Source organism: Anoplopoma fimbria, chromosome 16, assembly GCF_027596085.1.
Source record: "Anoplopoma fimbria isolate UVic2021 breed Golden Eagle Sablefish chromosome 16, Afim_UVic_2022, whole genome shotgun sequence".
Taxonomy (NCBI): Eukaryota; Metazoa; Chordata; class Actinopteri; order Perciformes; family Anoplopomatidae; genus Anoplopoma; species Anoplopoma fimbria.
In genome coordinates, this window is record NC_072464.1 from 2,472,188 (window position 1) to 2,499,950 (window position 27,763).

Consider the following 27,763-nt stretch of genomic DNA (forward strand, 5'->3'; position numbering starts at 1 on the left):
GAAAATAAAAAAATAAAAATAAAATAAAAGACAAGTATTATAAATGAAAAGCAATAAAAACAGAATTAGAAGGGAAATTAAATAACTGAAATATAATACCCCTTTACAGACAGTTACAATTATCAAGTATTTATCATTTGCACAGTGAATTATCATTTCTATTTTGTTTAACATCAATAATTTGTTGTTGATATACATTCCACCATGTAATTAAAATACATTACTTAAAAAAAATAAATCTAAATAAAATAGAATATTAAATAGAGCATTAAGTAGCATTAGATCAAGTTAAGTACGAGTATCTTAAATTGTAGGTAGGCTACTTGAGTAAATGTACTTAGTTACTTTTCCCCCACTGTTATTCTCACTCAGAACCTTACCCAACCTTAACCCTTCTCTGGGTAAATCACATAATTATTGATGACCCTCTACAATAACCCGTTCTCTCCTCCCATGCACATAAAGGGATGCTGGTGATGGACAGTGCTGGCTGCTGTGCTGCGTGTCTGCGGTGACGCTGTGTGTCTGCATCAGCGCTCGGCTGCAACGCGACAGTTCGCAGATCCGTTTTCTCCGCTCCCTCAGAACCACACAGCACCTCCACCATGGAGACTAAACCGGTCATCACCTGCCTCAAAACCCTCCTCATCGTCTACTCCTTCGTCTTTTGGGTAGGTAACCTTTCGCTGTCTTTGTTCTTTCTTTTATTGAATCCACCACACCGTGTTTGTGATGAAGGGGCGGCAGCAGCATCCTCGACGGCATCGTGCCTGTTGTGTGAATATGAGGCTAAAATCAAAGCCTACATCTTCATTTCCAGTTTGAAATGTGTATTTACATCGCGTCGTGTTATGTAACTTGTGTGCACATATTTTGGGCTGCGCACATACACACACACACACACACACACACACACACACACACACACACACACACACACACCGAGCGCTCATAGCGTCATGGTTGTGGTCGGTTAGTAAGAGGATGGAACATCACGATTTAACGGAGTCTGGTGAGACGGTGGACGGGCACAGGGCCTTGTCCGTTTGAGAGGCCCCGGTTAAAGCCCCGTTTTTCTCATGTAGATTTTGGGGTCGTTGCTATAGATGTCTTAAAGGGACCCTGCAGCCTCAGTGTATATGCTCATAATACCATAACACCTATTGGAACACGATAGAAACAGCTCTTAAGAGCCTTAAACTGTGTGTCCAGAAAAACAGAAACACTTCAACAGTGGTGGAAGAAGTACATTACATTACATTACAGTCATTTAGCAGACGCTTTTATCCAAAGCGACTTACAGTCAGTAGTATATTACATATCATTCACCCATTCACACACTGATGACAGGCTACCATGCAAGGTGCCACCATCAGACTCTAACTAACATTCATCATCCAGTCCACACCGATGGCAAGCCTTCAGGAGCAACTTGGGGTTAAGTGTCTTGCCCAAGGACACATCGACTGCCGAAGCCGGGTATCGAACCACCGACCCTCTGATTGGAGAACTACCTTGCTCTCCACTACGCCACAGCCGCCCCAAGTACTCAGATCTTTTACTTCAGTAAAAAAAAAAATAGCAATATGGACAAATATACTGCATTACAAATGAAAGTCCTGCATTCTAATAGGCTACATAAGTATTCACACTAGTTACTCATTTTCTAGCGAGTTTTTCTGTGAGTACATCATATTTGATGATTATAACCAATGCATTAAGATTTAAGAGTCATTTTTATGTCGTAGCTGGTCCAGAGTAGAAATAACAGTTACTAGTAAAAGTCCTGCATTCCAAATCTCACTTGAGTATAAGTATATACGCATTGCATCAATATTTACTTAAAGTACCGAAAGTAAAAGTATGCAGAATGACTCAATTCATATTACATCACTGGATTATAGTAATCGATGCATTAATGTGATAGAATCACCTCTGATGGTGCAGCTGGTAATGTCATTTTTTTTTTTGTATTTATTTAGTATTAGAAGCTAGTACTGTCAGATAAATTTAGTGGAGTAAAAAGTCCAGTATTGGCCTTCAAAAGGAGTGGAGTGGAGTAGAAGTATTAAGTAGCATAGAATGGAAATACTCAAGTACCTCAAACTAATACTTTAAATACAGTACTTGAGTCAATGTACTTTGCACCTTTGCACTTGAACCATGTAATGTAAATACCTGGTATAAATACTTTACTCTAAATTTCTAAGTTTATGTGGAAACTACTACTTTAGTTGTGTGTTTGTTGACCAAAAAGTGTTAAGGCTGTACTCTGTGGTTGTGTTGTGTAATGCAGCATTGTATTAAAGGTAGAGCTGCAAATAACATTTATTTAAATTATCCATTAATCTGTGTTAAGATTGTTTTTGGTTTTAGATTAGAAAATAGTTCTTCTAAAGCCTATAGGGAAGTCTACAAAGATATTCAGTTTACTATCAGGTAAGACGAGATAAAGAAGCAAATCCTCACATTTGAGGAGCTGGATCCATAAAATTTGTTGACATTTTGCGTGATTAATGACTTAAATGATTAGCAAAAAAGTTACCAGGGTCTCAAATTTTTTGTCCACAAAGAAAAAAAGGAAAGGTACTCGCAAGCTTGTTTGACGTACAAACAATTTTGGGGGATCTCGCAAATATCAGTGTGGACTACCTCTCTTTTTCCTTTGCATGCTGTTTTTGTCCTGCTCCTGTTCCCAGCTGGGATTGGACGTGTGCACTGTCCACCTTCTCTGCGTGATATTTTGTCCATACTGAGCAAAAACATTTGACACGCCCTACTATATCAAGCAAAACGCAGCACCACAAAAGCCTCATATTATACCAACGAGTTGAATCAATACCTCTGGAGGATTTTAAGGTCTTGAGATGGAAAGCCTCGCTCTGATTTGGAATTCATAAAAAATCTGTAATGCTGAGTAAGCAAACAATACTCATATGAAGAATAGATTCATATTTTCACTGTAATTAAAGCTCATTGTTGTAAGAGTCCTCAGGACTTGAGCCAGCAGATCACTTCAGAAAGCATCTCTCAAACCAAACTAATTTGCTCTCAATTGTGCAATAAATTACTTTTGAGATTTAGAAGTGAAATAGTATTTTCTTATTCCCTGTTTGGCTTCGAGGGATTTGGATTGTTTACCTTTTTATGACCAGCTGATCAAACATAATCTAACATCATTGTAGGGAACAATATGAGCATTATAACTCGTGTGACTAACTGACAAGTAGTTCAATTCACTTTGAGCGGTTTTGACTGTCAATCTGGGTTATAGGATTATTTCTGTACACAGCCAAACACAGGAAGTCCACACTCTAAGCAATAAAGGTGCTAACTAGAATCATATAGGGTTATTTGGCTTCTCCCAATAAGAGACCCCATTTCTGGTTTATGGTAGAACCTTTTAAAAAGGTTCCACCTGGAACCCTTTCAGTGGGTTCCACCCAGGCGGCCCCCTCAGGTTCTAAAAAAGTGAAGTCAATGCGGAAGTGTCTTAAACTTGCATACTCTACTGACCATCAGGGGGCGACTCTTCTGGTTGCAAAAATAAATCAGATTGTATAGAAGTCTATGAGAAAATGACTCTACTTCTCTCTTGATTTATTACCTCAGTAAACATTGTAAACATGAGTTTATGGTCTCAATCTCTAGTTTCAAGTCTTCTTCAATACAGCATGATCTCTAGAACCCACTCAGGGTTCATGGGGCTCCTAAAGGAGGGTGGGCTACAGCAGAACCCATACCAATCATGGTCAACAATCACAGTTTTTGGGAGCTGAGAGCTGAGAGGATCCTTTAACATCCGTGCTTTCATCAATCCTTGAAGCACTCTTTCTTCCAAAAGTGTTCTTAGGATAAAAAGGGTTCTTAATGGAACCCTTAGTCGTACAAAGGACCATTGAAAAACGCTGGTTGTGTCTGAAATCATTCACTCATTCACTACTCCCTACTCCCTATCCAGTGAGTTGTATGTAGAGGATTATTTAGTGCGCTCATTGGCAAAATGAAAAATAAAATCAAAAAATCGTTCCCGTTAATTCCGTCATTGCTGTCCCACAATTAAAATGTGCCAGATCAAAGTTCCCTCTGGTAAGCAGCGATGCTCTATGGCTTTTATTGTGAAAGGTAAAAACGTAACAAATAATGCGGTATGAGTTGTGGTTGTCAATGTGGGGGCAACAAGCATTTTTCCTAATTAATAAATACAAAGTACTTTGTGACGCTGCTCTGCTCAAATTCAATTTAGTATTTTCGCGCACAATGTGTGTGTGTGTGAATATATGTATATAAATATATGTTTGGATATATATATAACCTGGCTAACTTTACCACGTATATGTAAATTGGCATTTACATTTTAGTTCAGGAGATCGCGGTGAACCATGTCAGGATTTAGGGATGCCGATGACCGTAAAACAACTCAGAAGAAGAACTCCTTCAAATGTTCACACATGCGTGATACGAATCGGGCAGGAATAAGTACGCGCATGTGCAGAACGGATTGGGTACTGACACCTCTCTCTGAAATGCTCCGTTGTAGCGCTTGCTCCATCCTCCAGAAAGTAAAGTCTGCCCTGATTGGTCAGCTAGCCCGCTCTGTTGTGATTGGTCAACGTTTCCCATTTAAAAAAACCAAAAAACTAGGTAGGGTATAATTATTCTCTCTATACATTCGGACAGCACTACAAACTGGCAAACCGAGTGATGTCAGACACAGTCCCTTTCTTCAGAACTAAATTTGTGATGGTAGAGCCTCAGCCCTTCAGAGAGAACCCTTTTGGAACAGTAAGTTCCAAAATGACTGTAAGACCATCTAAAAAGAACAGACGGAAAAGATTCATCTGTCCATAATGTGTTTACGACCTGCAGAGTACTTTCTCTGCTTTCTCAACTAACCCCGGACATTTGCGGAAGAGGGTCCCCATGGACACTCAGTTCTGTGTTCTGCAGAGCTGAGAAAGCAGAGCTGTGCTGCGTATATATCTCCCTGCATTGCAGACATGTGCCGCCGATACAAACTTTTATATTTAGTCCGGATTGGATCTCACTCTGCCTTCCATCAACAGCATCAGGTTTCAGAGTGCACAAGTGTCTCACAGCTTCGGGGCTTTGCTTCACCAGAGAGGGTTCACCAGCAGTGGGAGAGCTGCCCCCCCATGTCGGGGGCCTCGGCCCTCACAGACAGCGGCTTGTTGTGGCGAATAACGTCTCATGAGCGAATGGCTACGTCCCTGTACGCCAAGCGGTCGGTGCAGAGCAGGTGGTGGAGTCTGTGTGGTGTCCTCGCCAGCATATTTTGTCATCGCACCTTCTGTTGCTTTATTCGGCCTGAGGAGGAGGAGGAGGAGGAGGAGGAGGAGGAGGAGGAGGAGACCTGTTTTAAACCTCCGTGCTGTAACCAGGGTGGCCGGCCTGGGTTGAATTTCAAACATTCAGGGGGGAGGAGAGGAGGAGGGGAGCCTGTTTGTGATTCAGCAGCACACATGAAGGCTAGATGACTCGCCCCTCCTCATCAGACTTAATTTCCCCTGTTGGCTTGGAAATGAACACTTTAGCAATGACAGGACGATCTGTATTTGGATGCGGCGGCATGCAGCTCTCAGGGGGGGGCGAGACATTTTGTTACTGATGATGTAGGCCATAAACAGTGAGCACATGGTCACCTGGAGGACTGTTCTCAGAAATGACAGCCTCCTCCGGCTGCTAGAATCACTGTCAATAGATACAGGAGGCGTCATTACCGACTAATCAAGTCATCAGCTACCAGTCAACTATTTTGATATTCGAATAATCATTTGAGTTATTTTGAGAGCAAAAATGACAAACATTTGCTGGTTTTCAGCTTCACAGATGTGAGGATGCAGTGTTTTTTTTTGTCATATACATGATAGTAAACTGAATAACTTTGTTTTTTTGATTGTTTGTGGGACAAAAAAAAATACATTTGAAGACATCACCATGAGCTGTGGAAAAAATATATATTAATTTCTCACATTTTTTTATTAATAATCTTTGTTAGCTCTCTGGTTCTCAACCTTTTAGGCTTTTGACCTCATGGGGCTTCAGGCACTTGCAACCTCTCTTCATAATCATGTCTATGCGTGGTGAACAGTTCAATCAAATGTTAAAATTGTTTTATTTTAATTCTCTTGTGACTTCATCCAGTGATTCACAAGCGAAAAGCAAAGATAATTTCATTCCTTGCTCTCATTCCTAGTCTAAAACCACTTACCATAAGATCTTAAGGTGCATCCCTTCCAAACAAACTTGTTCACATTCGCTATTAAAGCCATTCATTCATTAGAGGAATATTTGTAAATTAATGTTCTGGATAATCTCATTTTCTATGGATAACTAGGTCTATATTTCCTCTGTTGAATTTGTTGTAAAGGTGAAGAACAACCTGAAAGATATCATGAAAGATGTTGCGCAATGTGAAAATCCCACAGAGAATAATCACAAAGTTCTGCAATTTGTCTCATCCCTACAGCTTTCTTTTCATTGATTTGGTTTTAAAGCCACTACTTTAGCATTGTTTTCAGTCACAGTGCTCAGCACCAAACTGGGGACAGACTAAGTCAGCGACTAGCTGGTGGACGTAGTGGAGCATTTAGTAGCTAAAGAGAAAGATACTTCCCTTAGGAGTTGGTTGAGACCAAAAACAAGGCTAAAAGAGAGTTGACATTGGTCTAGTATTGATCAGGTGGACAGAAACACGACTCAAAGTCAAGGCTAATGTCTGCTGAATGTGTAAATAATGACTTTGCTATATCAACTTTGTAATATGTGATATTACAAATATTATTGCCTGGGACTAGATGGCACTCTGCTTGTGGTGCTGAAAGCTTTAAAAAATACATTTTAAAAACTCGACAGCAATTTCTCTTTCCAGAAATCATGAACCACAGACCTATTTTCTTTCGATCATAGTTCCTACATAAAACTGCTCACTACTCACTACTGCTCACTACTGTACCTTATCTTGAGATACATGGATAAATGTATTCTGGAAAGGTACATCAAATGTAAACTATTGATGCTTTTGAGCTCCACGAAAACAATCTAGACCAAAAAAAATAGCACCAAACGTAAGAAGAAAAATATGTATTTTGGATTTTGGGGTGTATTGTCCCTTTAAGTTGATGCTTACAATCAATAGAATGAGCCACGCTGATAACTAATCTAACACACTCATATAGCACCTGTACTTACATTTTTTACTCTAATGAACAAACAAAAGACACACCAAACTGAAAAACATTTTAAATACTGATTAAAGCTCTTTATGCTCTTGTTGCATCACATGATGAATGCTCACTAGCTTAGGTTTGAGTGTTCTGTAAATAGCCGAGAAGTAGCTGAGTACCTGAATATTCATGAATACTTACAGTATATGACCCTTTAACATGATACATGTTCATAAAACATGTAAATCAATACCTTTTAGAAATTGAAACCAGCTGTAGGCCTGTAGAAAATGTGACCCCTGTACACACAGCAGCTCCGGTAGCAGAGGGAACCACAGGATGAGGATTCAGATGAAGAGGTTACAGAAACGCTAAACTGTCAACGCTTTAGACCACTTTAAATAGACGAGCTACTGTCTCTCAGCCCTCACTATGTGGTTCAGCTCCATCAAACGTCATGCCTCTGAGGATTTATCTAACTCACATCCAACTGCCCACAGATCGTCAATAATGCCCATTTCAATAGGTTTAGCTTATGTAATAAAAACCACAGTTCATGTGTAAGTTACAAATACAAAGAGATAAATACACTGGCAATATTGTGGGAAACCAACAAAGGTTCATTTTGTAAATATTAGGTGTATTTTTTAACCAAATATATCTGGGTTTTGGACTGATGATGGAGACAATAGGATGATCATTTTTGACTATCTGACACTATTCTGGCAATTTATAGACAGATCAATAATGAAAATAATCATTATTTCCTCAGCTCATGCTTCCTTCAGGAGCTGCCAATTTGTGCGTGTGTGTTTGCTCTCACTGTAACCTTTTGTATCATTTCACCCTCAGCTGAAGTCCTCGCCCTCATGTGTCAAAGTGCTGTTATGGAAATTCATGTGCGGATGTTTGCATGAGACGTTATCACTTGGAGCAATATTTCACAGTTGGTAGACATTCTCAAACTACTCTCACTGTGTTTAATTTAGGTCATGGTGATAATTCAATATGATCATTTATCAATAATTTCACAATGGAATCTTATTGTGATGTAATCATATCGTGATGTTTTGATACACAATTCAGACTGGTCTCATCCAGCCTTTGTAGTTATTCCTTCAAAAAATGATGCGCAGTGATTCTTGGATATTCCACAAAATATTTTTTTATGTAATCCAGGTAATCATGAACGAAGAAGTATAAAGACTGAGAGGGGATGGGGATGTGTCCGACAAACAGTGATCTGTCACCGAGGAGACCGCTGTTCCGTGTGTGAAACGAAAAGATTTATTTGTTTCATAATTTGCATACCTCAGTAACAGCAGTTCCATAGTTAAATTAATACAAACGACAATCATTTCCTGACCATAACTGACTAGTCATGTTGCCAAAACCTAACTAAGTTGTTTCCTGTAAAGACAGACGTTTATTTATGAAAGTCTGTTTTCGTGTAAAGAGTAGAAATTGAAACCTGTTGCTGGCTCTCGTAGGAAAACACGCTAAAAACTGAAGAGTAACTTTCTTAATATATCATATGAACCGCTGTATGAGGCTAGTTCTATAATTACGTCGTCTAAGTTTATAATAACAAGCACATACTGACTCATAAATTCAAATTATTTAGCTCTTAAGTTCTTAATTAAAGGGAAATACTCAGTACTTTTCGTTTGTCAATTATGTTATTCACACAAAACCAAGTGGATATTTCATATAGACTATTTATTTGTTAAGGGACCAGAAAACATACTATATTGCGATATATATATCGTTATCCAGATATGAAATGACATATATCGCGATAGAAGATTTTGGTCATATCGCCCAGCCCTAGTCTGAGTCTGAAGGACACTTTAAACTTGTGGTTAAACTGCCCCCCAGTCTTAGCAACTACAGCAGTCAGAGGACACACTGGTGATTTGTCACAGTGAAAAACCTTCACCCTGTTAACACAGTCATTAACCAGCAGAGGCTTGTTTAAGCTACGGTCAGAGAGGGAACATGGCACCATGAGTGCATGCAAAGAAATATTATAAATGTACAGCTGTTAATCACTTCTGTGTTATTGTATTTTAACGTAACGTGACATTAAGCCTCAGGACATTCTTCACTAATTGTTAAGAGGGAACTTTTGTTCAGAGAGTGAGACTGATGGAGTCACTCATTTCCTGCAGAGAGAAGGTTTTCACACACACACACACACACACACACACACACACACACACACACACACACACACACACACACACACACACACACACAGAGGCATTCTGCTCCCTCTTTAGTCAGAGGGCCTGGCAGCAGGACGGCGAGCAGCCTCCTCTTGGATGGGGGTGGGGGTGGGGGGTCAGGACGATGAGTTGGCCCCCCTTTGCTGGAGTCTGATCATCAGGCAGCCGTTCCACACCCCTCTCGCTTTCCAGTGCCAGTGAAACATACCCAGCTGAGACACACGCCGCTTCAGCTGCCGCGCACAACGCCCTCTTTCATCCCGCAGCCCCTCATTTGAAATGCTAAGATCGGCGCAACAGGAGGAAGCGTCTCGCCTCGGATCAAAGAGCCTCTTTGATATGTCCCCCTTTCTTTTTCTCTCTTTTCCTTTACGTGTGTTTTGTGTGTGTGTGTGTGTGTGTGTGTGTGTGTGTGTGTGTGTGTGTGCGCGCAGGCATATTCACAAAGCAGGTGATTGCCATCCCGAACGGCAGATACATTTGTGTTGTCTGTCTGCCGTCTCCTCCTCTTCGCTCTAATTGCTCTGCTCCTTTTTTGTTCCACCTTGATCCTCTCTCCTCCTTCTCCTCCCCCCTTCGCCACGGCTGCTAAAACACATCCATTGTAATCGCACCGAAGTGCCGAGATAAAGGCCCGTTCCCTGCTTTCATTCTGTTCCCTGTGCTCTCTCTCTCTCTCTCTCTCTCTCTCTCTCTCTCTCTCTCTCTCTCTCTCTCTCTCTCGTTACATCCATCTCTCCAAACCCTAGATAACAGGAGCCATCCTGCTGGCAGTGGGAGTATGGGGAAAGTTGATGCTGGGCCCGTACATCTCTCTGATCGCCGACAACTCCACCAACGCCCCGTACGTCCTCATCGGCACCGGGACCGTCATCATCGTTTTTGGCCTGTTCGGATGCTTCGCCACCTGCAGAGGAAGCCCATGGATGCTGAAGCTGGTGAGATGTGGCTGTAGGAGGGAGGAAGGGGGGGTTGATGATGTCGCAGGGAGAGAGATGCTGGTCAATTAGCCCTCAGGTCACATGATAAAGGGAATAATGGCCGACCTCTGTCCTGTAAAGGGGATCAGAAATCCAATAGATGCTGCAGGGCACTTTGTTCTGTTAGTGGTGGTCAAGTGAGTGAGTCCGTGTGTGTGTGTGTGTGTGTGTGTGTGTGTGTGTGTGTGTGTGTGTGTGTGTGTGTGTGTGTGTGTGTGTGTGTGTGTGTGTGTGTGTGTGTGTGTGTGTGTGTGTGTGTGTGTGTGTGTGTGTGTGTGTGAGCATAGGCAAATGATACACTTAGGCAGAGGGTTTTCATGCAAACTATGCAAATCTCCATCTTCCTGTTTCTCTCTTTCTCTAGTATGCCATGTTCCTGTCTCTCGTCTTCCTCGCTGAGCTGGTGGCTGGGATCTCTGGATTTGTGTTTCGCCATGAGGTCAGCAATGCAATACACCACCTGACAACAAGTCTAACACTAGAGCTAGTGCAAAGCACTCTTACACTGTTACCATTACCATGCATACTGACCTGCTGTGGGCGTGTGTGTTTGCGTGCTGCAGATAAAGGGGACCTTCCACAGGACGTACACCGACGCAGTGCTGAACTACAACGCCGAGGACGAGGCTAGCCGTGCTGTTGACAACCTGCAGCACAGGGTGAGCCGGGCCGAGACACGGCATCATCAAGGGGAAACCGCTGATGCATGCATCAGCCAGCAAACCAAAACACAACCATGAGTGTTAGAGTTTGATTTCTATTTATTTTTTGGATTACACCAGCACAAAACAATCTTTTTGTTGTTAGTTGCAGGAATTTAATGAATTCCTGCAACTAACAGGGGTTGCCTACACTGTAAATGAGTAGCCAAAGCCTAATATAAATTACTTGTCTGTGCCATGCTGTTTATTTTGAGTCCTCAAAATAAATTAAAAATGAGTCACAAAATATGTATCAAACCAAAGCTGAAAATAGTCCCAAATAAATTCACTTTATATAATTATAGTATATTAGTTTTTACTCTTATTTAATAAGCGCTTGCTATAAACTAAAGTGCTCAGCTCTTTTAGGAAATTATTTAGCCTTTAAAAAAAAAAAACTCTATATTTGTGACTCGCTTTAAAAGATCTATGTCTTCAGTGAGAACCAATGGGGACAGAGTGAAACAGACAAGTCAGATATGACAATGACAAAAATATGAAATAAAACAAATCTTCTTCTCTCCCCTGTGCATTTCTAGCTGCGTTGCTGTGGAGTGTATAACTACACCAGTTGGTTAGGCAGTGTGTATTACCCGTCCAACGGAATTCCCGCCAGCTGCTGCTTCAACTCCTCCGACTGCAACCCGGATGACCTCCGCAACACAACTCTAGCCCCGAGCAAGGTCTACCACCAGGTCAGCACGCCGTTGCATTATCTGCCCGGTACCTCATGTAGTCGATGAATCTCACCGGTCAGAAGGTGACTTTGTTTCAATACCGTCTCCCTCCTCCGAACACTAACCTCGGCCTCAGATATTCTCCCAGACCCTGGTACCTGTTCCCTCCTCTGCACACTAACCTGCCCGCTGTGTTTCAGGGCTGCTACGAGCTGGTCACTTCATTCATGGAGACCAACATGGCCATTATTGCAGGAGTGACGTTTGGGATCGCCTTCTCACAGGTAAGAGTTGAAAAAAAGTTCATGGTTTGCAGGCGGGAATGTGCAAATAAACCAATCAATAAAATATTATTATGAATAAATAATTATTAGAATAAGATAGACAGACACATCTTATATTCCCTTTTGTGCTGCCGGGTTTGGTTTGAAAGGAAAGCTACTGGAATATTTTATAGGAAAACATTTGAGATTTTGTTTTTGTGAAAGACATTCTGACGTGAAAATAATAAAATGAATGATGGCTGAATTCCATTTAGCTGCTTCAGTTTCAGGGTCTTGTAAATGTACATGGTGGCTCGCTCTCACAGCTTACTGGGACCTTTGAAAATAACTGAGCCATTGTTAATGTTAATAGTAACACCTGTGCTTTTCCTGCTATCAGGAATTAAAATATCTGCTACAAAGATCCATAGCATGAAACAAGTACCTTCAATTATTTTTTTTTATTCTTCTACGTCTTGATTTTGAGGAAATTGCGTTCCAAATTTGTTTTAACCCCAGAACGTGAATTAATCCAAAACCCTGTCTGTCTTTCAGCTGATTGGCATGTTGCTGGCCTGCTGTCTGTCCAGGATCATCACAGCCAATCAGTACGAGATGGTTTAGCTGATGTGACGTGGCAGGTAAGAGACATTTAAAGATGCACACACACACACACACACACACACACACACACACACACACACACACACACACACACAAACATTTAATGTTAACAAAGAATGACTTTACAACAGTAATGTAGAAGGTGTCACTCGTAGTGTATATCACCAACTCTGCATTCATAGTTCATTCAGCACTGCGTTTTGGTTTCACAGCCATCAACTTAAAGCTAGGGTAGACAGTGTATTATATTTGTTGACATTATTTTACATCCTGACAGCAATCAATAAATCAAATGCTCTGAAAAAAAACCCAGAACAATATCCGGTATCTGTGGCTGTCCCAGGACTGTAATAAATCTACCTGTCTACCTATCTTCTGCCAGTGCACTCACTGCTTGTCACCAGAGTCTTGTACAAGCTGCTATCTTGACAGCTGGGAGTGCTAACAACAGCCGTGTTTTTTGTTCACGCTCATAATGATCATTTTAGGGGGAGTGGCTTTGGAGGGAGGCCTGAAGGAACAGGCTGTCAGTGACGCCGACTTTGCAACTCTCCAGCTCTATTTAGTGTCTTTAGGAGCTGGTGCTGCTTGCTACTTTCATTGGAAAAGAGTTGGAGACACAGGGCTGGGTGTTTCAGTTGGATGTTTTCAAAATCTCACATACTCTTACTGTTTTTTTCCTAAAGTTGTCAACCCCAGCTTTACCCACTCGTTATCATCGTTTACAGCCACAGCAGCAGCATTTTTAATACAGAAAAATAAAAAAGCTGTTAACTACCTATCCAGCACCAAACAGCAGATAAACAAAGTCAGCAACCAGCCGTTGGACATATTGGAGCGTTTAGCAGCTAAAGAGACAGATATTTCTCTCAGAAGTTGGTAGAGACCAAATCAGAGCTAAAAGGAAAGTCGGTGTTGGACTTTGATTCGTCATGCACCCAAACACATGACTCCAAATATATAAATGTTGATTTGTGTTCACTGGATGTATAAATAGGAAAGTGTTTGCTAACATTTTCACACTAACAACTTTCTGAGAAGTTAGTAGTAAGGTGAAGGCCATGAAATCGATGAACACTGCTTTAATTCTCTCTTCTTTCTTTGTGTTTTTTGTCTTCTCAGGGAGATGAAGAGAAGAAGAGCCTTGACACATGACGAGCGTAAATTCCCGAAAACACTATCACACTATCTGACTTGGAATTTACCTCCCTCCGTCTCTCTGCCTGTGATCTCAATGTAATATCTTAATGTATCTTACTGTAAAGCACCATTCCTCGACTCACCGCTGTTGCATCAAAGCGTTCTTTACCACACATCCCACCGCCGCTTGATGTAGATGATTGCTCATTAGCACGTATCTCGGATCAGTGCAGCCTGCAACGAGCAGGTAGACCGTGGTTGTCTGGGTTTGACGGCGGCGCTGGTCTCAGATAGGCGATTGGGTGAGATTCGGCTTCTCGGCTGGCTGCAGCATGCTCCACCGAGCTTCATCAGAACACCACCACGCATCTTTGTACAGAATTACTGAAGCTTGAAAGTAACACTTTAATAGGTAGGTTTAGTTTTGCATTTGACTTTGTTATTGCTCGCCATTGTATATTCCTATGGTCGTGACATTTTGTGAACTCATCGTGTGCACTAAGGAGGATATTTTAAGTTTATCTGATATTTAAAGAAGCTGCGTATTTTTACCTGTAGATGAGGCATGATGTTTTACTGACCTGATAATCCAACACAGAAGCAGATTATGATGTGCATTGAGTGTTTAGAATGTAATTCAGTCTCAAATACAGCTTTAGCCCGGGATAGGTTCTCTTTGTAACTTTGCTCCTACAAACACTTTTTATACTAAATGTAACTCAATCAAATTTTGTTTTTGTTTTTTTATTTTGAGGGGAAAGAAAACTAAACAAACAAATAACACTGGTTGTGGAATAAATCAGAAGAAGGCCAAGTCATACCAGAAATTGATGCTACAGTATCTGTGAAGCTAACGGGACGATAAATTTAAACAGTTCATCCAAAAGACGGGAGTTATAGCATCAACTCCTGTCTCATAACTGTCTGCAAGTCCATTTTTTGTGGAGCATCTTATACACCCACCAGAGGAGGATAAATAAAAACGGATGACGCAACACAGCTAATATGCTACAATAGCTCCGTCAATGTTGCCACTATATTGAACGCATAAAAGTCAGTTCTGCTAATGCATCTGTCACGATGACTTGTAATCAGTCAACGTATACATATGGGCTTTACATTATAATTATTTAATTTTGCCACAATAATCCAGTTTTAAATGCTGGTGTGACCCGGCCATTTCCGGCTCTGAGTCAAACCTTACACTTGATTATCTGTGAGATTTTGTGCGCTTCAAACAATACAGAGAATCATACAGATAACAGTGCACACTTTCTCTTCTCTAAAGGCATTCATAGCGTTTCTTCTGTGTGAATAACAAAGGAGAGCGATTGAGAGAGAAGGTTAGATCCTGCCAGCGTTCACACCTCCGCACACCTGGCCGATCTGTGCGAACAATATGCAGCTCGACGATCCAAGAAGCACTTCATTAGACACATACTGACACCTTAGTCATGTTTCAGTACTTGTCTCTCTAGTTTAAATTAAAGTAACTGACTAAATTCCAAAATGTAAAGATTTAGCTTTAAAATGGCAACTTTAACTTAGCATATTTTTTTTGCCCATAAGGATTCTGGGCTTGTAAAGGTTTTAAAAATGTTTCTGTTAGGGTCAAATCAAATCATATCAATTGTTTTCTCCTGATGGATTATAATACCAGCTGAGTGTTACAGTGAGAGGCGTTGATATTAGGGATATACGCAGGACACCAACTAGTATTTACAGTATCCTATGTAGTGCATCAACACGCCATCATCATCATCATCATCATCACCTGTAGATATTTATGGGAAATGTAATTTATATGACGTAATATTTCTCATCCTATTATGCTTATCAGTATAAATGTTGTGTCCCAGTTTTGATTCTGCACATCGTGCCGTATTTGGTTGATTAGTTTGTAGGAAAAACTCGCACTGGAAAAATAATTGTGGCCAATGTTTTTGTTGAGAGTGACGTGCAACCTGTAGGTGTTTCAATTTTAGCTGTATATTTATTATGGTTTGGTTGGCATTAGATTTACACCGAGTGAATTTCTATCACTCTCTCAGTATGTGTGCGTATGTGTGATTTTCTGCCTTTTATTTGACTGTATCCTTAACCTTGAGTGTGTGTGTGTGTGTGTGTGTGTGTGTGTGTGTGTGTGTGTGTGTGTGTGTGTGTGTGTGTGTGTGTGTGTGAGAGAGAGAGAGAGAGATTTCGTGGATCTCGCGGTCTTCATTTTTGGTCAGTATTTGGTTGTGGCTTCTTCAGAGCTCATCGCTTTTAAAGCTGTACATTTATTTAAGTGAATGTATGTTTTCCGACTCTCCTCCCCCAAACTGATATTGTCCTGTAAATACTAAACTGTAATACCATCCTGCTTACACATGGGGTCACTAGACACTGGAAAAGAAATGCACCGTGCTGTCTACTATTGACTTAGTCACCATCAGTGGTCTTATTATCAATAAATATACAGAATAACAGTTGTGGCTGCCTTTTGTTCATTTTGCCTCGATTGAGACAGCTCAGTACATCCATAATGTTGAGATAAACAGGTGTTTTATTATTTACAAATGATACTACTGGTCTAGGCCAAATTCTTCTGTAGGTGAAACCATGGTCAAATTATTAGACTCTGCTACAAAGACATGATGTATTAGTTAGTTTGTTTCTACAAGTTATATTTTTAGCTACAGGATAAGTGTCAGAAGAGGTCGGGTTAAAGGTGAAGTCATGTTGAGAGTAGACTACGCTGTGTAGATGAACACGTGTGGGTGGATGTGCTATTTATTATGGGACATCCAGAATGTGGGACCTGTAGATAAAGAAATAGACTTATCGTTATGTAAATGAGTTGTCAGGTAACAGAGCAGCACATGCATCGGGGCCTATGGGCTGCATTCCATATGCAGACATTTTCATCTGCTCAATGGGGACAACAGTAATAAATGTTTTTGATAAAGCCCATTCGCCCTCCCTGAAATTTAACTAACTATAATTAAACATATTTAAGACTAAAAAAATCAAAGTGTACAGACACTGTCAACTTGTCTTTGATTGACAAGAAAGAAAGATAATTTACCAGTAGGGCTACAAATACAGTCCCCAGTTAAACCAGTGTTGGGGAAATCTGCGTTAGTGGTGAAGGTTTACCTTACAAATCCAGACTATGAGAAAAAGGAAAAAAACATTTAAACAGTTAAAACCCTTCACACACTTGTGAGAGAGGAGAATTCAAAAAGTCAACAGAAAAACACGAACAATAGATGCTGGGATAAATTAGGTAAATTTAAAAATGTCCAAAAACCTGGAGGCGGGGATCCCTCTTCCAGGAACGACAGACAATAGATGCTGTGGCAGATTATCTGGGTAACCGTGAGCAAACCTAAAAGCAGAGAGAGACAGATCGACACAATGATAGAGACTGTGTGTGACAACAAACTGATGACGAGACACACACAACTGCAAATAAATAGACAGCTCTGTCAATAATAAATAATGAAACCGCATCATGTTCAGTTGTATGGAGACATGAGCATTAAGCTTTTATTTTTTACTAAAATAAAAGACAAATACCAAGATTGGACAAATTTCACTTTCATTGTTTATTGGGAATAAATTGGCTTTGCATAAGAATCAGAACAACACATGAAACTCTACTGCCTCCTGCTTCACCAAAGCTATTTTTTTATTCTCATTTATTCTGTGGTTCTCAATGTTTCCGTTCAACTTTCATTTTCTCATACATACAGGCATATTTGTTTTGTTTATGTTACATTACATTACATTACATTACAGTCATTTAGCAGACGCTTTTATCCAAAGCGACTTACAGGAAGTGTATTCAACATAGGTATTCAAGAGAACTACTAGTCACCAGAAGTCATAAGTGCATCTCCTTTCTTAAACAAGCATCTTAAAGCATAAACCAGAGCAAAAGTATAGTGCAGAGGCAAATTACTACGAAAACAATAATTGCAACAGACTAATACGAATATAATAAGTGCTACAAATGTTTCGTTTAGGTTAGCTGTTCCGTTTTCTCATCATAACATAGGCCTCTTCAAAACGTGAAGAAAAATGTAATTGATATTTTCTATATCTCAATTTTTTTTTAAAGAGCATCCTCTAAACTCCTTGATGACGTCACTGAGCAGGCTACCATCGTCGACCACGTGGCGGCGCTTGGGTATCAGCGGAAAACGGAGCTGTGGCGAGAAAAAGGGAGAAAAAAAGAGAGAGTGAACGCAGCATGTGTGTGGAAATAGATCACACACGCACACACACACGCACACACACACACACACACACACACACACACACACACACACACACACACACACACACACACACACACACAGTCTTTCTCCTGCGCTGCTGCATCGCAAAAACAACGAGGTCCGTTTCTCGGGGAGATCTCGCTAACCGCTCCGATCTTGTTACGCAAATTACCGGCAGAGCGGCGCGGCAGTGGGTCCGCTAATGGAGCATCGAGCCGCCGGCTTCCGTGCACCCCTCACCCCCTCACCCCTCCTCCACCACTCCCGAATGCCCTTATTAATGAGCTGTAAGCTGCAGGGAGGCATCCACCGGAGAGGCGCTATTACTCTCACACACACACACACACACACACACACACACACAGACACACACACACACACACACACACACACACACACACACACACACACACACACACACACACACACACACACACACACACAGACACACACACACACACACACACACACACGGACACACACACACACTCACACACGGACACACACACACAGACACACACACACACGGACACACACACACACACACACACACAGACACACACACACACACACACACACACACACACACACACACTCACACACACACACAGACACACACACACACTCACACACGGACACACACACACACACACACACACACACTCACACGGACACAGACACACACACACATAAACACACTCACACACACACACACACACACAGACACACACACACACACACACACACACACACTCACACACAGACACACACACACTCACACACACACACACACACACACACAGACACACACACACACACACACACGGACACACACACACACACACACACACACACACACACACACACACACACACACAGACACACACACAGACACACACACACACACACACACACGGACACGTTCACCTGCAGCCAGTCTAATAGTGAGAAAAGGTTGCAATCAACTATATTTTTAACAATAAAAATACTAAATGTGTACTAAATTTCAGTTTCATTTCTGACTCTTAGTATGCATTTTTCAAACAAATGGCTATAGAGACGCTGCAATTGAAACTGGTCTCATCATTGTTGCCCATAGGAAAAGTTTTCATTTAATAATCTGGATTTCTAATGTTTGATATATTTTGCAAAAAAAAAAGAAAAATAATAATAAATGACGTTTCTAATGTTTGATATATTTTGCAAAAAAAAAAAGAAAAATAATAATAAATGACGTTTCTCAACATAAAGGTGTACACGCTGTTCTGTACCATGCCAGGAACTGTCACTGTCAAATGTAGCCTTAAAAATCTATATAATAATAATTATGAAAAAAAACTACTAAAAGAAAATATCATTTTCAAGGCTACTTTATCCTAAATTCACATATTTTTGTTAAACTCATAGTCAAAAAGGAAAATGCACTAAAAAATAAAAGTGTTTTTTATATCTCTCTAATTCAAAAAACAACCTCCACAGATGTAGCATTAGCCTCCTGTAACATCGTCAGACTCAAAAAGGGATCATATTAAATATATATTTTTCACAGGTTCTTCTTCCTCACTAAGGACGCGGTGCCTAGATTACCCATAATGCCACTTGACCGCTGAGCGTTTAGTTAGAGATTCGTAGCCTACTAAAAGCGGCTAAGGTACCCTCGAGCTGCTAGCCTCAAGTAGATGTGAGGAGCTGGCTACAGAGTTCTGGTAATGTAGCTAACCTAAAGTTCATATGAGCCCCTGACATTTAGTTTTTTGGATTTATTTAAAAAAAACAAAAAACAGTCCTTTAAAGTGCTCAAATTGAAGTATATTGAAAAACAGAGGAATGAGTCAGTTCAGTAGCCTGCTTATCTAAACTCCTCAGCAGGTTGTTAAAATCTCCCAAACTCCCAGAATAAAATGATCAACCAGTTGTGTGAACCATGATGTTGTTTGTTTAGAGGGAAACTCCAGGTGTTTCAGTGTCACACACAGTCATGATGCTGATGGATGCTGCAAATCAGAAGAATAATATGTTTCAGTGAAGATTACCAGCTGCAAATCATAACATTGAGTTGCCCACATGGCTCAGTATGAAAGAAATGTTTTTAAAATGGCAATTTGATCAAAAAAATCGTATTAAACCTGCGACTTTGCTGCTTTAATATGCTCTTACTATGAATTACATTTTCAAAAAAACTTGCAGAGGGAGCTCTTAAGCTTTCTCTCTATCAAACAGAACCGTCCCTTCCTAATCTGCCTTATTATATACTGCCATTATAAAGTAACATAGCAGGCCTCTCCGCTCCACCCGTCTCCGTGATGCGAGCTGCTGTGGTTGTTGTCGTTCTAATTGCTGCGGCTGCTTTCGCTTCCAGCTTCCCCGCTGAACTCAGACACCCATGCCTCACACGTTTCAGGGAACACGCAGACGTGATGACAAGTACTCGAGTTCCCACTCCAGGCTGCCTGTTCCCACAGCGCAGCCCCCCCCCCGATCCCCCAACCAACCCCCTCCTTCCCCAGCCCCCACCTCCACTTCCTCCCCTCTCCCTTTGAAGCCTTGTGGGATGATGATGATGACACCCGCCGTAATCGGTTGATGCTCAGCTTCTGACACGACACACTATCGAGAAAAACCCTTCCGTGGTGATCCAGGGTTTTGCATTGTGGCATTCAGGCACAGTGTGTGTCCCCCCCTGATAAGGGGGAAAAGGCCCTTTAACGGGGGAGAATGGAGGGGGTCAGTGAGGTGGGGGGCCTTGATTGACAGCCCTGTTGAAAAAGCAGAAAGCGGCTCCTGTTCCTATCTGATCAGCGGCGGTGCACGTTTGCTCTGCTGACCTGCTTCTTTTTTTCTCACTGACTGGTTCTGGGGTTAGTTTTGCTTCAGAGGCAGATTGGGATGGGGGGGTAGAGTGGGAAATTTCACAGTTACATTAACTTAACCACTGTATTTGAGTACAACTCCAAGGTACTTCACTTTACTTTTCACTTTGTGCTGTTTTATACTTCTACTGCTCGACATATCAGAGTAATATATTGTACTTTTCTCTACATATCTTTGACAGATGTACAGTACCAGTCAAAAGTTTGGACACACCTTCTCATTCAAGGGTTATTTTTTTTTCTACATTAATATTGAAGACATCCAAACTATGAAAGAACACATATGGAATTATGTGGTAAACAAATAAATGCTCAACAAACCAGAATATGTTTTATATTTTAGATTCTTCAAAGTAGTTGAATGAGAAGGTGTGTCCAAACTTTTGACTGGTACTGTATATGTTGCTGAGTAGGATCTTAGATAGAAAACCTGTAAACATATTTTAATATATGATGATTTGTTGAATATTAAACTTGATGGGCACACTGCAGGAGAGCAGATGCCTCCGGTGGGACCAGAGGAGGTGGACTCTGTGTTTACATCATGATGCTTGGTGCTCAAACACAGTCAAAACTGATTGTCAATGTCTCCTGATGTTGATTTTTATGTCAAGATGTCGGCCATATTATCTGCCCAGAGAATTGTTTTGTGACTGCTGTTTGACTTCCTCTTGATGCAAAAACAAACAAAATGCAGAGGAATGCACGAATGTTTTTAGTTTTATTGTTTGTCATGTTTTTCCAGAAAATGGGCTACAATTGCATTTCATTGTGCAGAATGACAATAAATTATCCTTGAATCCTTAACCTAAGTAGTAGTTAAAGTAAAATCAGCTCCAGCTTGAGATGCAACCTAAAAATGCTGCGTATATATTTAATCATAATAATAATCTAACACTGAGAGACACCATTCTGACGCAATTTAAGCACTTTTACTTTTGGTGCTTTGAGTGCATTTTGCTGCTAATACTTCCATACATTCTTAGTTAACTTAGAATGGAATTTTACTTGTAATGGAGTATTTTAACATATTTTTGCTAGAGTTACTTTGACTTAAGTAAAGGATTTGAGTACTTCTTTCACAACTGTACTTCAGAAAGATTCTGAGGTACTTCTACTTTATTCATGTAATTCAATGTGATGCTACTTTATACTTTACTGCCACTACATTTCAGGGTAATGTTGTACTTTTTACTTGAATACATTTATTTGACAGAAAACTACAATAGATTACTTTGCGCAGCACTATCTGATATAGACTAAATTTGTCACCCGACCAGCTACAATCCTGCTTACATGTTAATCCATTAGTATAGTAGGCTGAGCTTAAACTAAAGTACATTTTGCTGACAATGCTGACATCATTTTACTTTTAATGCAGGAATTTTACTGATAATTGAACAGTTTCACATTGTGGTATCACTACTTTTTCTTGAGTAAATGACATGAATACTTGTTCCACCACTGGCTTCAGGACAGGGAGTCGTGGTACCGTTGTTGAATATAGAAAAGGAGACAGAAGTAGGATGGGACAGAGACCGAGACAGAAACTCAACCAGCAGGATCTGCCATTCCTGCTTACATTCTTCCTATTCTAGTAGAGCAACAATTTTCCTTCAACAGTGATTCATTGGCTTGTACAGTATCTGGAACAATCTGTGCCCATACACATCTTTGACTAGAGCATGGAGTTACAGCCAGATCACCCTCCCCTCCTTCTTTTATATCATGTCCTGTGGACGTTTTTAAACATCCGTTCACCGCATCAGTCAGACATGTTTTCATTGAACACCAAACAGGTGGATTTATTTTTTCGTTGATGGCTACACAGTGGAAAACATGTTGCTCTGTAGTCTGACCAGAAGTGTTTACCAAAGCTCAGGTTTCACACCGAGCACTCCCAAGAGTGCACAAACTGTAAGGAAGACTAATGGTGGGCTATTTAGGATGCAGGGGCAGTGTAGGAGTCCCGCCCCCCACCAACCACCCCCTCCCCTGTTTACCAGCAGACATAAGAGTAAGGGGGAAACCAGCTGTCCTCCGAAGCTGCTGGGAACTGGCTGGTGCAACAGTTTGTTTTGAGGTGTAATCTGAAAAGCTTGTCAGTACTGTAACTGGCTTAGACTAAAGTTACCCTGAGGGGAGATAAGCAGGCCTGTAATACCCCTGCAAGGACTGCTAGTGTGGATGTGGAACTCAAGTGTGAACCTTTTTTTATGACATTTTTATTCCACATTGTATCACTGTAATTGTGTCGTAATTGTGTCATAATTTGACAATGGCAACGAGGATATCATTTTGGGGCGTGTGCACACTTATGTAGTACCAATTACTTCACTTATGTGACATGCTGGATTCTTATATTTGTTTTCCATAGCTTCTATTATAGCTTTGGTATTGACTGATCAGTGGATCTCTGAAAATGTACTAAACAGAGGACAATTATTTAAAATGATAGAGGGAATAACACAACACCAGGTTTTAGAGGGGGGTCAGCGGTGGGAAATAACAAAATAGGCTACATTAAGTGATAAAGTAGAACAATTTTAGTTAAATAAATGTATGTTAAGTCGCTATCTATCGCCGAATGAGGTAACACCATGGTGATGGAGCCTAAGACTCACTGATGAAAGCCGTTGCATTTGCAGTATTATGAACTGGGCGTTTGTGGCAACATTCCTGGGAAAGGCGAAACGGTTTGGATCCCTAGAAAGTGAGATCCACAAATATCACAATATTTTTGACCAGATACCCCAATATTGTAGGGTCGACCAGTGGTGGTTTCACTTGATATATACACAATGAGATTTTTGATAAATAATCATCAGAATTGTGGATATAATGAAAAGTGGTTACAGGCAAATCACAGAAGAGCTAGACCATTCTGGGAAGTTCAGATTGTGACATCACTTTGTTGCCATGCAGCCTGACCTTTAAAAACAGGAAAAGACTCATGCCATGTAAGGATATGAGGATGTCCTAAGAAGATATCAAGTCTCATATCACGATAGCTACAACTACAGTTTTCAGGTTAACATTCGTTGTTTTCTTTCTCCACTTTTCTCCAGCTCAACCTGAACCAGTTACAGCAGCAAAAATGCTGCCTATTGAATTCGTATTTGTTTACTGCACTTATCCTATTCGTAGTAGTTTGTAGCACTTACTATATTCGTATTAGTCTGTTGCAATTATTGTTTTCGTAGTAATCTGCCTCTGCACTATACTTTTGCTCTGGTTTATGCTTTGAGATGCTTGTTTAAGAAAGGAGATGCACTTATGACTTCTGGTGACTAGTAGTTCTCTTGAATACCTATGTTGAATACACTTCCTGTAAGTCGCTTTGGATAAAAGCGTCTGCTAAATGACTGTAATGTAATGTAATGTAATGCCTAACATTGACCATATTTAATAATACCAGTTATGTCACTTAATCCATATCAGTGGCTATTTTACTTGTGAAACTTTAAGTATATTTTGCTCACAATACTTTAAGGAGTTTGACTTTTAACGGAGTATAACTACATTAATTCAGCCTACTACTTCCTCCATCATGGGTGACACAGTGAGAATCTGTCTGTGAATAAAATCAAGGCTTCAACGCCTTTACCACTTGTTGCCTTGTGTTTTTTTCTAGATGTGTGTGGGTCAACAGTGGCTTCCTCATTGGTCCCACCCCGACTACAGTTCAGCCATCTGATTGGCTGAGCTGCAGGCCGGGAGCAGTGGGCCGATGGCCTGGATGATGAATATTCATGTCACCGGTCCTGCTCGTTCGGGGCCTCACCCATGGCATGTCATCGGTACAGAATGTGGGATGTGGTGACGTCACACCGGGAGACTAATCACTGCACAGATTCAGGGAACAGCAATGTTAAGTTCAGGATGATAAGTGAATGGACAAGCAGTTGAATATTTGTTTCGGATCTGCACTCAGTGGAGTTGGATTCTCCACCTTGCTGTCGGGTTGAAGCCACTCCTCTTTCAGACAATGTGCCAAACCCCTCTCTTCCTTCTGCCGTGTGTTACTTCAGGTCATTTGGGTCTTGTTACAGCTGCAGTGGAAGAACTTGACAAACAGGTTGTGGGACCGCCTTTAAATCGAGGCAACACCTCGTTTTCCAGCCTTTATAAACACGCACCCCTTCAGCCTACGAACTAGAAACTACTAAGGGCTCAAACACTCATCAGGGGCGAAACTGAAGTCGCCTGATTTACACGACAGCCAATCCTGCATCACTGACAGGCAGACTCCTCTAAGCCGACCACCCCGGAGTTATCGCTTTCCTTTCTGCTCAGGAAGAAACAAAACACCTCTCGTCAACATGATGATGCAGCTGCCAGAATCCCACGTCCAGAAGAACTCCCTCTTCAACGCCATGCACCGCTTCATCGGCGCCGTCAACAACATGGACCAGACCGTCATGTTGCCCAGCATGCTGCGGGACGTCCCGCTGGAGGAGGACAGGGAGATGAGCTCCATGAAGTCGGACGAGGACGAGGGGGACATGTACAGCTACTACCAGCTGCTCAAGTCCATCCGCAGCAACATCGAGTGGGGGGTGCGGTGCTCGGCCCAGGACGAGAACCACAAGGAGAGCTTGACCATCAGCCGCAAGAACTCGTCCGCGTCCACCGCCTCCACCGCGTCGCTGTCGTCCGAGGAGGATGAGGAGGATGAGGAAGAGGATGAGGATCTGCAGAAGCAGTTCCAGTACCACCTGACCGGGCTGCATGGGGTGTTGTCCAAGCTCACCCTGCAGGCCAACTTTCTCACCAAGCGCTATAAGCAGGAGGTGGGGATCGGAGGATGGGGCCAGTGAAGCCCACAGTATTTTCTATTAGACTTCTCTCAATGGGCCATTTTTTTTTTTTTTTTATTATTTGACTGCTGCTGTTACTACTACTGATGAAAATTGTGGACAAACATTTGAATGGTAGAGACAAAAAGGGTTGCAGCTTATATCTCTCTCTAGGCTACTATGTGGTATTATAGTAGCCTAAAGACACCAAACTTCCAAAGTTTTGTACGCATTACGCATTAATGAAACATATTTAAAACCTTTTTATTTAATGTATTATTTATTACCTCACACTGTATAGTTTGAGAACTGTTTTGTCTAAAGCCGGTGAAGGAGTAGACTGCATGAACCGCACGACCCCTGGTCTGAACCGCCCTCCTCTGATGGGAGGAGGGATACTGATGAAAGATTCAGCCTCCTATTCTGTGTCGCTGTTGATGTCAGTGTGTTCAGACGTGGCCAGTGTGTGTGATTGGTGCTCCCTTCGAACCGGACGTGTCTGTGTCTTTAAACTCTGCTTGCATAGAAGGAGGCAGATGCTCACTGCCAGTGATCTCCTAATGCCCTACATGTCCAATGAACCAGAATCGAGCGATGATGCTTTTCTGCATGGAGAAGAATAGGGGGTTTCAAACAAGATGCTATTGTTGTCATTGTCATTATTTGTTATTATTATGGTATTGTTTTGAACATGTCCATCTGTCAAAGTAAGCAATTGCATTCGTATGCACCTTCTAAACCACTTTTGTACTGATAATATTTGTTTCTTAAGAATAAACTTTTATATGAACTTACTTCATCTGTCCCATTGGTTTTACATGATGCTACAAATTGAGCTTTATACATTACAGAACAAAGACTGAATGTGGAATGTGGTATTCACTCGACCAAAACTTTCCAAGGAGGCCAAACCCAATTTGCTTTCTGCACATCCTTATTCTCTGTTGTGCAATTCAATACAGGAAATACCTGACATATCACAGGTAGAAGCAATGTCATAAAGGAACGCTTTATGCATCTTGTATGGCATAAACCATCTGAGTATAAATCATAAAAATATAGTTTAAAAGGAAATATTTTTCCTTCGGGACTAAATATGTTTTACTTTATAGTTTAGAAATGTGAAAGGACAAAGTTGCACAGTATACTGTATAACTTTGTCCTTTCACATTTCTTTTGTATACAAATTATACAGAAATTGACAGAATAGGAGTGTCCTGAGTTCTCTCTCCCTCCAGCTCAGAAAAACAACTGTGTTCTAACAGTGAGTATTAGTTTGTCAATGATTTCCATTCATAGGCAGCATTTAAACACGCAAAAAAGGTCTGTTTGAGATAATATTTAACCACTGCACCTAAAACTACAACCCCATTGAAAGAGAACGATATGAAACGGCAGTATTATGGGCATCTGCCGTAACAAACCTCCAAGGGTTAAACAAAAATCTGATTAGTAAGGAAAACCATATTTTGCATTCTTAAAAAGACAGTTTCCACCAGAAAATGGATTCAAAATACCTGCATGTTGAGGAATGTTGCCTGTCAGTTAAAGTTCAAGTGTCAACACCTTGAAACATCTGAACTCTCAGAGCCTGTGAATGAGAGGCTGTTCGTTCATAACGTTACATGTGTGAGTCCATTTTTGATACATCCGAAAGCTATGATTTTGCTTTCATTTCTCTCATTGTGTTTGTGTTAAACTAACATTTCTCAGAATGCAGTGCAGTAGCTGTATTGTAGAATAAACAGTAAAAATGTGAACTGTACAGCACAGTTAATAGTCCAGGGATACATATGGCAGTTAAAAGTATGCACTGGAATCAGTTACGTTTTACAATTTTTTATTAATTTTGAAGAAAGACACGTTTGTTTCTGTGCATGTTCATTTGACTGTGTTGTTTAATGTAATATAGCTTGTCAGTGGAGAAAAAAAAGAGAAATAACTCATCTCACTCATTGTTGTTTGAGTAACTGTCAGTGACAGCATCAAAGGCCACAGATGGAAAATGGGTGCAGCTGAAGTTTCAGTG

At 41.0% G+C, this 27,763-nt stretch overlaps 2 protein-coding genes across 2 annotated transcripts; both read left to right on the top strand.

Moving 5' to 3' along the window:
- The first annotated feature begins 554 nt into the window (after positions 1-554).
- On the top strand, positions 555-15,961 carry tspan7b (tetraspanin 7b). Its single transcript, XM_054615082.1, has 7 exons — positions 555-671; positions 10,165-10,353; positions 10,959-11,054; positions 11,636-11,791; positions 11,974-12,057; positions 12,592-12,677; positions 13,783-15,961. Exons 1-6 carry the CDS (start codon positions 606-608, stop codon positions 12,658-12,660), a joined length of 660 nt encoding a protein of 219 aa, XP_054471057.1. The 5' UTR covers positions 555-605; the 3' UTR covers positions 12,661-12,677; positions 13,783-15,961.
- A 9,015-nt stretch (positions 15,962-24,976) lies between these two features.
- LOC129104753 (mid1-interacting protein 1A-like) lies at positions 24,977-26,520 on the top strand. Its single transcript, XM_054615582.1, has one exon. The coding sequence runs from the start codon at positions 25,258-25,260 to the stop codon at positions 25,753-25,755; it is 498 nt and encodes a 165-aa protein (XP_054471557.1). The 5' UTR covers positions 24,977-25,257; the 3' UTR covers positions 25,756-26,520.
- Positions 26,521-27,763: the final 1,243 nt, after the last annotated feature.